Below are 12,683 nucleotides of genomic sequence, written 5' to 3' on the forward strand. Positions count from 1 at the left end.
CTTCGGAGGTGCTTTGCGTTCGCCAGGGCCTCAACCCTCGGGTCACAGTGCGTGGGGTGCAGAGGTGGATGCTGGCTTTGCTGTCACACTGTTCTGAAGTTTTAGGTGAAACACTCAGCACAGCTTTTATTTAACCTGCAATCACTGGGGCACAGTATTATAAAACAGATTTTTCTTTCTTTTGTTTATTTCAAAGAAACATACTTTTCAAGCTGTTTTTGTTTTGTTTTGTTTTGTTTTCTTACAACAGGGCTGCATTGAAGAGAATCTCGGCTCACTGTTTGCAAACCGTGCTGGAGGCAGGTCTGAGCTCCCCTAAGGGCGGCCGGCCCAGCCTGGGCGCCTGCAGGGACCGGCCCCTGCGGCCCTCTGCGCATTTTCCCCCGGGCCCGCGGTTCACCGTCGCCCCTGGACACCCTGAGATAGATGCTCGGTTCGCCGCGACCTTTTCTCGGTCTCTGGCGGCCGCCCCAGGCGGCACCTCCATTTCTCCCGGGTCCCTAGCTCCCCGGGTGGGCCCGTAGCAGATCCCGGCCCCGGCCGCGAGCGGCCTCCTCCGCACGTTCCCGCCCGCCTTGAGGCGGCCACCGAGGGAAGCAGGTCCGCGCCGGCTTCCCAAACCCGCTCCCTCCCAGCCCCAGCGCGTCCCGATCGCTCCTCGCGCGTCCGCCCTTACGTCGCCTGCCCCGGCCCCTCCCGGGACAGCGCGGGGACTGCAGCCCCGGGCACAGCCGCAGAGCTCGGCCTCCCCCGGAGCCTCCAGATCGCCCAGCGCCCCCGCGGCTCAAGGTCCCTGCGCCGCGCCCTCGGGCTCCGGGCCGCGCGCCGTCGCCAAGGGGCTGGCCGGGGACCGAGCAAGTCCCACCCCGCGCGCCCCCGGACGCCGCGGACTGTGTGTGCGCAGCGCCCCCCGCGGCCGCGGCGAGCGCTGGCAGCGGCGGCGGGAGGAGGGAGCCGCCCCCCTCCGGGCCCGGCCCCCTCCCCACCCCGCCACCCGCCCGCCCCCGGGCTGCCGGCGGGGTCCGCGCCTCCGCGCCCGCCCCGATTTCCTCCGCAAGGCGGCGGCGGCGGCGGCAGCGGCGCCTCGTGCGCGTGGTTATTTATTTATTTCCGGGCTCGGAGCGCTTATAATGGAGCCGCTGTCAGCAGAACCTTCTGCTGCTGCTGCTGCCGCCGCCGCCGTCCCTCCTCTTTTTTTTCCCGGCAGATCTTTGTTGTGTGGGAGGGCAGCAGGGATGGACTTGAGCTTGCGGATCTCCTGCTAGAGCCGCCGCGCTTGGAGAGGGCGCCGCCGCCCCCGCGACGAGGCCCCGCCGGAGCCGGCCTCCGTCCGCCCGCGCCCGCGCTCGGTCCGCTCGCCCCGCGCCTCCCGGCAGAGTCCCCTCGCAGCGGCAGATGTGTGTGGGGTCAGCCCACGACGGGGACTATGGTGAAATTCCCGGCGCTCACGCACTACTGGCCCCTGATCCGGTTCCTGGTGCCACTGGGCATCACCAACATAGCCATAGACTTCGGGGAGCAGGTAAGCCCCTGCAGCGCCCCGCGCCCGGCTCGCTCGGCCTCGGCCTGAGACGCCCCAGCGCCAAGGGATGGGGGCAGAAGGCAGGCAGTCACCTGCTCCCAGTTCCTTTTTATCCTGGAACATTTGGTTGGGTTTGCAGCTTGTCAAGGATGACTTTTCCAGCACTCCATTCCCTTCTCCCCTCCAATTATTCAGCAGAGTTTTCCAGCTCTCTCTGGAAAATGTTAGAAGACCAGAGGGTTTGGAGATTCACCTATAGAAGGGCGTTTAGTGCACAGCAGGAGTATTATGTAATTTGTGATTATGTAAACCTGAGGTCTGTAAGTCAAATGTAAATGTAGTTTCTGAGTTCAAGTGCTGGTTTTTTTATTTATCGGTGTTGGTAGTGATGATGATGATGATGGGGAAATTCTGTATTAGAATGTGTCCAAGTTGATTTCCAAAGTACTTCTAATTTTTTTTTTTCAGCCTACGTATAGATTCGGGGTGTCCCCAGCGTGTCCAGATAAGCGACCATTCACTATCTATAGCTTGGGGTTTTTGTGGTTTTTTTTTTTTCCTCTTGGACCACTAAAAGGGGGAGTACATTTATGTTTGTTGTTTTCTCTTCCCTATTTCTTTTTCATGTTTTGCCCGTTTGTCTCCATGTGGCGTCATTGCAAATCTGGCGCTGCAGGCTCTCCAAGCAGCGGGGCATTGGTGCTCAGCACTTAGCCCGTGGGGACCGTTTTCGCAGGGCCCCCAGGAGGATGCAGTTGCATTTTAAGGCCAGGAGGAAGAGGGGGGTGGATGTAGCATGCCACCTTGACGCGCAGGTGTTGGAACTTGCCAGGGTGGGTAATGAGCAACATTGGGGTGCTGCCGCACCTGATTTCTTTTCCTTTAAGTCAGGAGACTTCAAAGGATGTTTCTATTTTTTAAAAAAAAAAGCGCCCATTTTGATGCACTACTAGATTAAAAAACAGTTTTTCAGAAGGGAAATGCTGTTTGACGCCTCCATTTGGTGAATATCTGCTTGGATTTGTCTTTCTGTGCTCAGAACTTCTGATTGATTGTAACTCAGTAAAGCTGGGTGATACTTAGCCCACATTGTAAGCTACTTTTTACTTGGAATTTTATTGCAGATAAGTGTCTACAGTGTAGCACAGTCTCTAGAGACCTTTGGCTAGAAGCCAACTAATTTCCTTTGATTAACTAGTATATCTTTTCTGTTGTCACTGTGTCCTGCCAGTACCTCAACAGGGTCCCCAAAGGCTCCTCTGCTGCTCCACCTCCTTCCTGCCCACCTTGCCTTCTTGCATAATTAACTAGTGACTTTGGGCATTTCCTATAATCTGTGGAAAGGTTTTTAGACCTGAATTCACTGAATTGCACATTTCAGTTGAGTCAAGTGCTGTCTGTTCACCTGAACCTTTTACTATTTTAAGGCTTATTTTCTTGGAGCTGCCCCAAAGGTTGGCAGCCCAGTCTGCTCACCTGGTCACTTCTCCCTTACCTGTAGTGTGTGTGTGTGTGTGTGTGTGTGTGTGTGTGTGTGTATTATGTAGGGATTACTGGAAGAAATAAAAGTATTCCTTGTCATAATTAAATGACCTGAAGCATACCATACTATTATCTCATATTTGTCTTGATTTAATACAAGGCTGATATAGCTAAGGATTTAATTTTAGTGTAAGGGAAAGGATCTCCTGAGGTTACAAAAGGGAGGCTAGACATAAGAGACAGCTATACAGATGGTTTATCCTAGTGAGTCTAATAATTCAAACTCATCTTTAAAACATTCCTAGCGTCATTATCATAGTTGACATAAGTAACGTACTAGAAGAGTTATCTTTTTGCACAGAAGCAAGTTTTATCAACAAGTGTTGTTTCAGGTCCTTACCCCTTAAATGCCAGTGTACTTATGTGGTTATAGGCTGCCTGGAGGTGGAGATATTTCATCAGAGTTAGGGGTGGAGAGATGGGGGAAAGAAATTGAGAGGTTTCCAAAAACCTTGCTGTGCCTTCTGGTGTCCAGTGATAGTTGTTTCGCAAAATGTACAAAGTGAGAAGAGCAGAATTTACTTTTTTGCTAGTATTAAACTGAAGGGAAAGAATGACAGTGTGAGTGAAGGAGAGAGGTGGTATATGTGGGTAATGAAGAGACGAGCGTGTTATCCCAAGTGGTTCAGAGTATAATAAAGAGGAAGAGAAATGGGCCTGTTTGCAGAAGTACGTCTACTGGCTTAGACTTTTGAAAACAGGCAGCTCTTGACAGGAATTTTTGCCAAGTTCTAGACAGACAGACACATACAGATCCCCGCCATTCTTCTTTCCGAGTGGGCAGGTGTCTGATACTTCGCCCTGAGTGAACAATTATTCATATTTAAGTAACTTACTAATCCTAAAGTAGGGAAGTGACATGGGGTGCAAAGGTCAAAGCAGGCCCTGCTTCTCATGCGTTTGAGGTGACCAAGAAATGCAAAATTAAAGAATAAAACATCTCATTAGCTTCTAAGCCTCTGACTTGTCAAGAACAAAAAGATAGTAAAATCATTTTAAATGTTTCCTCGATGAGGGTTTTTTTTCGTGATTATAAACATCTCATTTTGTGGTTTCAATAGAAAATGTGGACAAACTTTTAAAATGGAAATCCAGCTATCTATAAGATTCTACTGAAATTTGAATAAGCACACATATGTGACTGTGTATAAGAATTACACATGAACTATCTCAGAACTATTAGTGCATGAGGGGAGGGGGGCATGAAGAAGCCTGTAACAATTCCTCCAGAGTCTCCTGATGGTCTCTATGACCATCACCTTATATACCGATTTCCCTGTAACTTCATAGCTCAGGGAGGAAACCCAAATTTTATGGAGTATTTATTCTAATGAGACTAGCGAAGCCTAGTATCACATTTTTCAGTTTTGATGGTGGCAGTCATTGAGGGTGGGGGTTGGGAGATGGGTAAGGAGGGTTGAATTCTACACTGACCAAAATAGCCATATGGAAGAGAATGACCTGCTTTTTAATACTAAGCACAGGCCCCATAGAAAAGAATGAGACTATATCCGTTATTGCAAAAACTAAAAATATTGTTTGTAGAACCTTAGAGTTGCATAGAACACTTTATGATAATTACAGTATATTTGGGATTATCATTTTATCTCTATTTTTACAGATTGAAAATCAAAAGTATTCATTGCTTCCATTCTTTGAACACTTCGTATGTGCTTGTAACATCTCCGCACACGTTGTATGTGAGGAAAGAATGAGAGGCCTAGGCATGTTAAGTGACTTGCCCACGGTCACACAGGCTGCACTGGCCAGAGCCAGGGCTCGTGCCCTTATCTGCCTGGCCCTTTGCCATTCTGCTCTCTGCCTCCTCTAGTGAAACTCACACTCTGACATCTGCCCAGGAGTCCTCAGAAACAGGAATAAGTTCTAGCTTTCCTGATTCCCAGCCTACGTTTAAATTTCCGCTTAGCTGTCATATTTTGAATTTTAAAGCTTCAGCAGATGTAGGGCAATCATAACAAAGGCTCCCAGGAAAGGGAGATTATAACGCAGAAGTTCACGTTAAGAAGAGCCAAATTATCCAAATAATTAATTAAATCAACACTACATCTTAGTTTGATGAGGTTGGCATTGCCTTTGGTCAAGGGGAGGAAACAAGATAAGAAATTATTGATACATCACAATAAAATTACTTAGTCTTTATCATTGGAGCAATCTAGATTGCTAAGGAAAGAAGGAGGATGCAAAGATACATTTTGAACAATGTGTTTCTTCAAAAGTATCTGCAAACGTCCATTTGATCTCACCATGTTCAAAGGGTTGTTATTTCTGCTTAAAACTAAACTTGGTAGAAAGTCTAAATTTCATAAAAGCCAAGTTCACCAAATTCTGTAGAGTAAAGCAGTGAACTTTTTTTAAGGTACCTAGTGACACTTAAAATGTTAAGGACAACTTTGCTATAAGGCCTTTCTTTGAAAGATCAAAGAAAGTTGAAATTGCTGTCGTGCGGGAAGAAATGTGTTCTGCCCTGCCAGTCAGTCCACTTTTTCACACTCAGATGATATCTTCAGATTGCCTTGTGTGACTCCCTGAGTTTGGTTGGGTCCAACATGCTAATTCAGTGACCCCAGATCTTTATCTGTGAGTGAAAAGTTTCCTGTATGGTTTGTTATAATGACAGGAGTAAGATGTATAATAGGAATGTTAAAATGTTTGTCTAGCCCTGCTTTCTAACTTAGGAAACCTACTGTTAGGCTTTCACAGTAGCAAAGTGGCTCAAATTATTAATATCACAAAATGAAAAAAAAAAAGGGAAACCCAAGAAAAGTAGCTTCATAAATGTTCTTCCTGTCTACTAAGTAGAGAAACAACACCCCCCCGCCCCCGCCCCCACCACCACCACTGAAAAGGTCTCCATTAGACTAGGAGGTTCAGGAATTTAAAAGGGTGCATTTAGTATATGACACTGGCCACTGCTGGGAAGGGACTCTTCATCCAAGGTCACTAAGACCTGGAAGAGCTTGCCTTAAGTAATAATGAAAGTGTCCCTTGTATGTTTCACTTTGCGAAGTACTTAAAGACAGAAATGTAAATTCCAAGCTAAGTGTCTAAGTAACTGTAAGGGGGAAATTTTTCCCCCTCCAATCTAGTCTATATTAATGGAATAGATTTCAGAATAATGTTCATTTTTTTCTAATTACAAAAGTGTAATATATGCTAACTGTTTAAAGTTTGGTTAAGTATTAAAAATGGAGGAAAAATAAAAATACCTATAATTCCACTCTGAAGAAAAACTCCTTTAACATTTTGGGTGTCTCCTGCCAGTTTTTTCCCCCCAACATAACATAATTGAGGCTCTGTCTCTCTATTTCTCCAAGTATGTATGTATACATTTCACAGACCAGGAAAGCATTTTCCCATATCATTTAAAAGTGTCTTGTGATTTAAAATAGTATAGTATTTGCTTACATAAGCATGCTGTAATTCCCTTTGCTGTATATTCCCCTATTGTTTAAATGCTGAGGTTTTTGTTTGTCTGCTGCAATATGAAGTTTCAGTGGCTTCCTTTGTAGTAAGTAGAGAGTATGTATTCTCTGACTGCCTTGTGCTTTCCTGGCATAACTTAATGCCTATTTCAGTTTCTCATTCATACATAGAAAATGAGGTCACTCTTTTCTCACAGTCCATGTTTAGTTAAGGACCTTCTTAGTGCAAATGATACTCGCTTCTCCACCGTGTTTCCCAGTTCTCCTCTGATGTACATCTACATTTAAAGGTCCTCCCTTTCAATGAAAGAAGATTGTTCCTGGAGCCACAAAGGTATAATCCTGTGGTTACTTTGTTTTCTCACCTATTTATTGAGGTGGTTTGATGGCCAACCTAACTGCTACTCTGTCAGAATACTTCTTTCCAAGCATATCCTTCGAAAGATAATCAAATATTTCATCAAGACAATATCAAAATCTCTTTCTAGGAACGTCAAATTCTTTACAAGCAGTTTTTAAAGTCACTGGGTAATATCATTTATGCTACTGCTGCACTTTTTAGATGCGACAAGCTCAGTTTTATAGTAGTGGTATGTAGTTTGGTTTCCATGTCTTTTCACTCTCCCTTGAGTGATTTGACACATGTTGGGATGCGTAGGATAAGAGATCATGGATGGACAATCATTCTTTTAAGGGCCTATGTCTGTTGGAATAAATAAGCCTCATTAAACTGCTGGTATGCCAAAGTGGCTTGGATGATGTCTACATTTCAAAAATTAATCTGGTATTCTTTTTTTTAACATCTGTGCCTCTATTAGTTGCTGTGGAGATGAATTAGAAATTAAAAACAAAAAAACAAAACAAAACCCTGTTTTATGCCGTATTATGGATAATGGCTGCCTACATGAGTGTATTGTCTTCATAACTTAAGCTTATCCTTTAAAATGCAAATTATTCGTTTTCCTTTTTTTTTTTCTTTTAGTATGAGAATGATTGTCACTGGAAATCTATATTGCACATCTGTCTATCTTATTGAATAAATATAATATGCAACATGTAATATTTTTTAGTGGCTTGTGAATGTCCATGGTTATGCTGGGCAATCATAGATATCCACTGACATGTGGTGTTCAAAATACGTAACAAAGAGTTTAGCACTAACCAATAAAATAAAATAATAAAGGTAATGAATATGTATTGACTACTGGCTTTTTAATTTTCTGCTTTGGATCTGCTCTGAGCCCCGAGAAACTAAAATTCATTAGAATTCCATGAAAAATGAAGAGTAAATAATTTTGGAGGCCTCCTTTAGGAAAAAGCATTTACACTTTGGTACACTTGCTTTCCTGCCCTGTGCTGATTTTGTTTCTGTTCTAGAGAGATTCTAGAGTCAATGTCAGTGATGTGACCTTAGAACAAGGGAAGTGTGGCCATATTTGACACACCACCTGCCCTCAAATTGCTTGGATCCTGGTTAAGAAACCATACACGAAACACTTTTGCAATCAGAGCAGCACACAGCAGAATGTCTAATTGCACAGTGAGTTTATAATGTCGTACGGTGAGGTCCTCAGTATTTGCAGTAGGTTTCTGGTGATGGCAATGAAACAGCAAACTGTTTAGACATAGTTTTCATCTGGAGGTCGTAGCCCCCTGCTTTCTTCTCCCTAGATGGTCTCGTCATCAAAGTGGGTAGCACCCATCGGAGAAGATGAAGGTGGTTACAAGACAGGTAAATTAGCAGGCTTTGTATTCAGCCGTACAAACCCAGGTTTCGTTTTTGTTTGTTTTATTTTTACTATTTCCATGGTTTTAAAATCATTCAGCTACTCTTCCAATAACCAAAGACCACTCTTGGTGCTGAGAACAAATGAGCTTAAAATGACAAAGATGAGTTTTCTTTGTCAACTGGAAGACTTATGCATCACAACTTTCTGGTTCTCCTAGTGGGTTCCTTCTTCCAACGAAAAGTGCTTTCAAAGTCCATCCTGGAAAAGGAAATAACTGGTTATTTGTCAGGTCAAAGGGGGTATTTGTTCCCCTAGATAAAGACTTATCAAAAAACAGCTCATACATATGTTCAGGAAGTGCCACAGGGTCTATACGTACAAATGGACCAACTTTCTGGTTCAGTACATTTTGGTTCAAGTGAGCTTGCAGGTCCTAGCTGGAGTTTAGATTTTTTAATGATATTTTGATGTGACTAGATGAACAAGGCTTTCAATGAGTCAGACACCTTTGACACTGTTAGAGGATTGCTATCTGTAGAGATAGGTATGTTGGTATGAATTAGCAATCCTCCTATTAACATGGGCCAGCATCTCTGTCCCCAACTTCAGGGGCACTGGGGGCTCCGCTCCAAGTCAAGTCGTTGTTTTCAATCTAGTTGTGGAGGGCACAGCTCACTGGCCCATGTGGGAATCGAACCAGCGACCTTGGTGTTATGAGCACTGCGCTCCACCCAACTGAGCCAACCAGTCACCCCTTCTTATGTGTGTGCTTCTCATCCTTGAGCATGAGGAGGCAAGAGACAGCCCCACACATCCCCAGACCCACGTTCCCACACTTCCTGCAGTGTGCCTGTCATCCGTCCTCCCACCTGGACGGAGATGACGCTGGCCGTGGGGCCTCTGACTGGAGGCTGGGAGGAAATTAAAAGCCAAAGTGGGAATCCCTGGATAAGAACCTCAAAGGTGACTAAAGGTGAGGCTCCTCGGGGCATTGAGTGGAATTAAATGGCTGAAAAGCAGAATGTCTACCAGCAGGGGAATAAGACTTTTCCTAGGAGCAAGGTGAGGCGAGGAGAGGGGGCAAAGTGAAGGTTTTGTAGCTGTAATCTTCGGAGGCCGTAGAAGTAACGGTTGCTTATTTTGTGAGAGACCCAAAGAGGCCTAGGATGAATCGGGAAGCGTTCAGGTGCAGTAGTCCTGGCTCAGTATTTATGCCGGGTCACTCCGCGTTACTGTCTTCACGAAATGATGAAGAGTCCACCTCAGTAAGCATGTCAGAATCCCTGCTCAGGATTTTAAAAATATGACATTAAGTTTGGGAAAATACTTGAGTCTCTGACTGTCATCTTCTAATTGGCCGTTTGGCTTAGGTATGGCTCTTTATGCTTTCAAAGCTTCCTTTTAGACTGATAAGAAGTTTGTATGCTCTTCAACACAAACGGTTGTTCCATAAACAACCGGAGATCTGTTGGCCACCGGGTCATGCATTTTAATAGAGGGACATCGTACTGTGGAGAATCTAAAACAGCAGAGTCAAAAAAAAGGAAAAATTGTCTGACAGTCTGAGTGCTTTAAATGGTTTGGCAGGAAATTCACCATGAGGCCTCCCACAGATGTGTGGCCTACACTTGACATTTTAGAAAGACTGGCTGTGCAGAGGAGAGTAACAAATAACCACCTAAAGAAGAAAGAGGTGACTTGCACCTCTTCAGGATTCTGGCCAAGTCCAGTGCCGGAACCACCCATAAGCTACCTTGCAGCCAGCCTGATCCGAAAATACGGGCATCCAAGGGTCTCCTCAGCACCAGACTCCCTGCGCAGACGTGGTTCCCTCGTGCTCTCTGAGACCTTCTTTTACCTTTGGGACGGTTATGGTTCTTACCCCTCCCTTTTCAGGTGCAATGTTGCCTCACCTGGAATCCGACCTGCAGTCAGGGTGTACCTGCTTTCTGCTCCCACACAGAGCTGCACACCTTTGGGTGTTTCACCACCTGGGCCTCACACCTGTTGGGCTGTTTCCCAAACTTGGGCAGGTTCCTGGCATGGTCTGCTGTTAGGCTCCCGTGTGATCAGCAGACTTCCCAAGACAAACCCGTGTTTTCCGCAGCCAGGAGAAAGGAGCTGGTTCTTAGCTCTGGGAACAGTACAGACGCGTTAGGACTGAAAGGTCCTAAAGTGACAGTGGCAGTGAGGTCAGCTGCTGAACTCCAGACCACCTTTGTTTTTCTAAAATTCTTATTTACTCCAATTTCTTTTAGGCTTCACATGCCTTTTTTCAAAGGAGTGGGCTGGTGAGCCTGTTTTTCTTTCCGTTTGAGAAATCAAAGTATAATTTACATACAGTGAAATGTACACATCTTATGTGTGCAGGTGCATGAGTTTTGACAAATGACAAATGCCTACCTGTATATAACCCACATGCCAAAGTATGGAACATTTTCATCGGCCCAGAAGGTTCCCTGGGTCCCTCCCCACAGAAAGCCACTGTTCTGAGTGCTGCAGTGAGCCTCTGTAATTGCTCGTGCAAAATGGCATGCGTGATGACTGAGTTTGGGGCCTCTCATTGTTACTGTAGTGTGTAGCACTATTATTTATTCCTGTCACAATGGATGGCGCAATATTGTGAATTTTAGTGGATTTAAGGCAGGGGGAGAGTGATTTTGTGTCAAATAACTTTTGCCCTAAAATTGTACTATTTGGTGTTTTAAATTCTTTAATTGATATACATCCTTCAATTATATGAACTGGCGATCATTTTGAAGTTCAGACATGCTTAAAAATTAAAGTCTGCTTAGAAAGCTAACGTCGGAAAGCAAAATGTGGTACATACATACAGTAGACCTATGACTCCTTATTCAGCCTTAGAAAGGAGTGAAATTGGGATGTATGCGACAACCTAGATGACTGAGTACAGTAAGTCAGACACAGAAGGACACTGTTGCTTCCACTTACACGATGTACCGACAATAGTCAAACTCAAAGAGACAGGAAGTGGAATATTACCAGGGTTTAGCAGGTGGAAGAAATGGGGAGTTCATGGGCACAGCGTTTCAGTTTGGGGTGACAAAGTTCTGGAGGAGCGTGGCAATGGTTGCACAATAATGTGGATGTACTTAATTCCACTGAACGCTACACTTCAAAGTGGTTAAAATGATACATTTTATGTTTATGTTATGTATAGTTTATCAAAATTTTTTAAAGTTTCAAAAATCAACTCATAAGCTACCAGGATAGCCTGTGGCTTTTGCAGAGGTTCTCTCTTTAAAAAAAAAAAAAAAAGAATATTGATTTTATTCTAGTTATAATTCATTTTCATTGTAAAAAGAAGGAAAAGTAGCTAGAAGAAAATAAGAATTGTGTGCAAAATTCACCTAAAGTTAACTCTCTATCTCATGTTAGTGCATGTTCTTCTCATCGCTTCTCTGTGCATATATTTTAAAACAAAATTGTAACCTCTTTCCATTTGATATCATAGGTGTTTTCCCTTGACTTTAAGTATTCTTCTAGAACGTGATGAGGAATGGCTTCCGAGCATGCTCTCCCATGGCTATACCATAATTAACTCATTCTCTGTGGTTAGCTGTTCAGTGGTTTCTGTTTTATTCTGTTACAAATAATGTTCTGGAAGAGTTTTGTGCAGAAATCTTTGTACATATCTGCGGACGTCTTTGGATGAACAGTGGAAACACTTCCGCACATGTGCTGCTTTGCGGGGCTCCTGCTGTGTGGCCCCACACTTCCGGAGAAAGTTGTTCCCATGACCCCACAGGCACCACCTTGGATATGTCTGTGTCCCTGGCCCATAGCGGGCATTCCATCCCTTGATGCTCGTAAACTGTCCAGTGACTTCTGCCACCAGGAATCTGCATTCTAGTTCTGTCAAAGCCACATGGAGCTGAACTCTTTCAAATGATTGAAAAGTGCTTTTTTGTGGTTGTTGAGTTAAGTGATGCCCAAGAATTTGCTTCCCAAACTTCCCAGTGAACATGTGGAAGAAGAAAAAATGTATTGACCTTCCTCGGTGCTGGGCCCTGCTCTAGGCACAAGGCCTGGACCTCCGTGGGCTTGAGCAAAGAACTTGACCGTGGGGAGTTGAGTCCCCTTCCCCGCTCTAAAGGTGAACAGACTGAAGAGCTGTGCCAGGTCATTCAGCCTGTGTGGAGCAGCCAAGCTCCTCCGACTGATGGCTCAGGCTTAGAATCTCATAGGAGGCTATTTGGGGTTGACTGTGTTCTTGGGAAATGCAGAGCTAGTGACCTTCAGGGAAAACGGGAGAGAACATGTTCTTCTGTCTCTTCTACCACCCTGACCATGGCCTCCTTCATTTCATCTGGTCTCCTTGCTATTTAGAGACTACCTAGAAGGAAAGGGGCTGGAGTAGAGGGAGAGAGGAAATGCTTCCTGCTCCTTCAGAGGTGTACTGGGTTCCTGTGGCTTCTCCTCTAT

At 44.8% G+C, this 12,683-nt stretch overlaps 1 protein-coding gene across 1 annotated transcript in view; it reads left to right on the forward strand.

Moving 5' to 3' along the window:
• The first annotated feature begins 1,036 nt into the window (after positions 1-1,036).
• ANKH (ANKH inorganic pyrophosphate transport regulator) overlaps positions 1,037-12,683 on the forward strand; it is a 125,030-nt gene continuing 113,383 nt past the window's right edge. The window contains exon 1 of the mRNA XM_019753533.2: positions 1,037-1,522. Within this exon, the coding sequence (XP_019609092.1) occupies positions 1,427-1,522 (96 nt within the window). The 5' untranslated portion in view covers positions 1,037-1,426. The remainder of the gene's footprint in view (positions 1,523-12,683) is intronic.

This window comes from Rhinolophus sinicus, linkage group LG03 (assembly GCF_036562045.2).
Source record: "Rhinolophus sinicus isolate RSC01 linkage group LG03, ASM3656204v1, whole genome shotgun sequence".
Taxonomy (NCBI): Eukaryota; Metazoa; Chordata; class Mammalia; order Chiroptera; family Rhinolophidae; genus Rhinolophus; species Rhinolophus sinicus.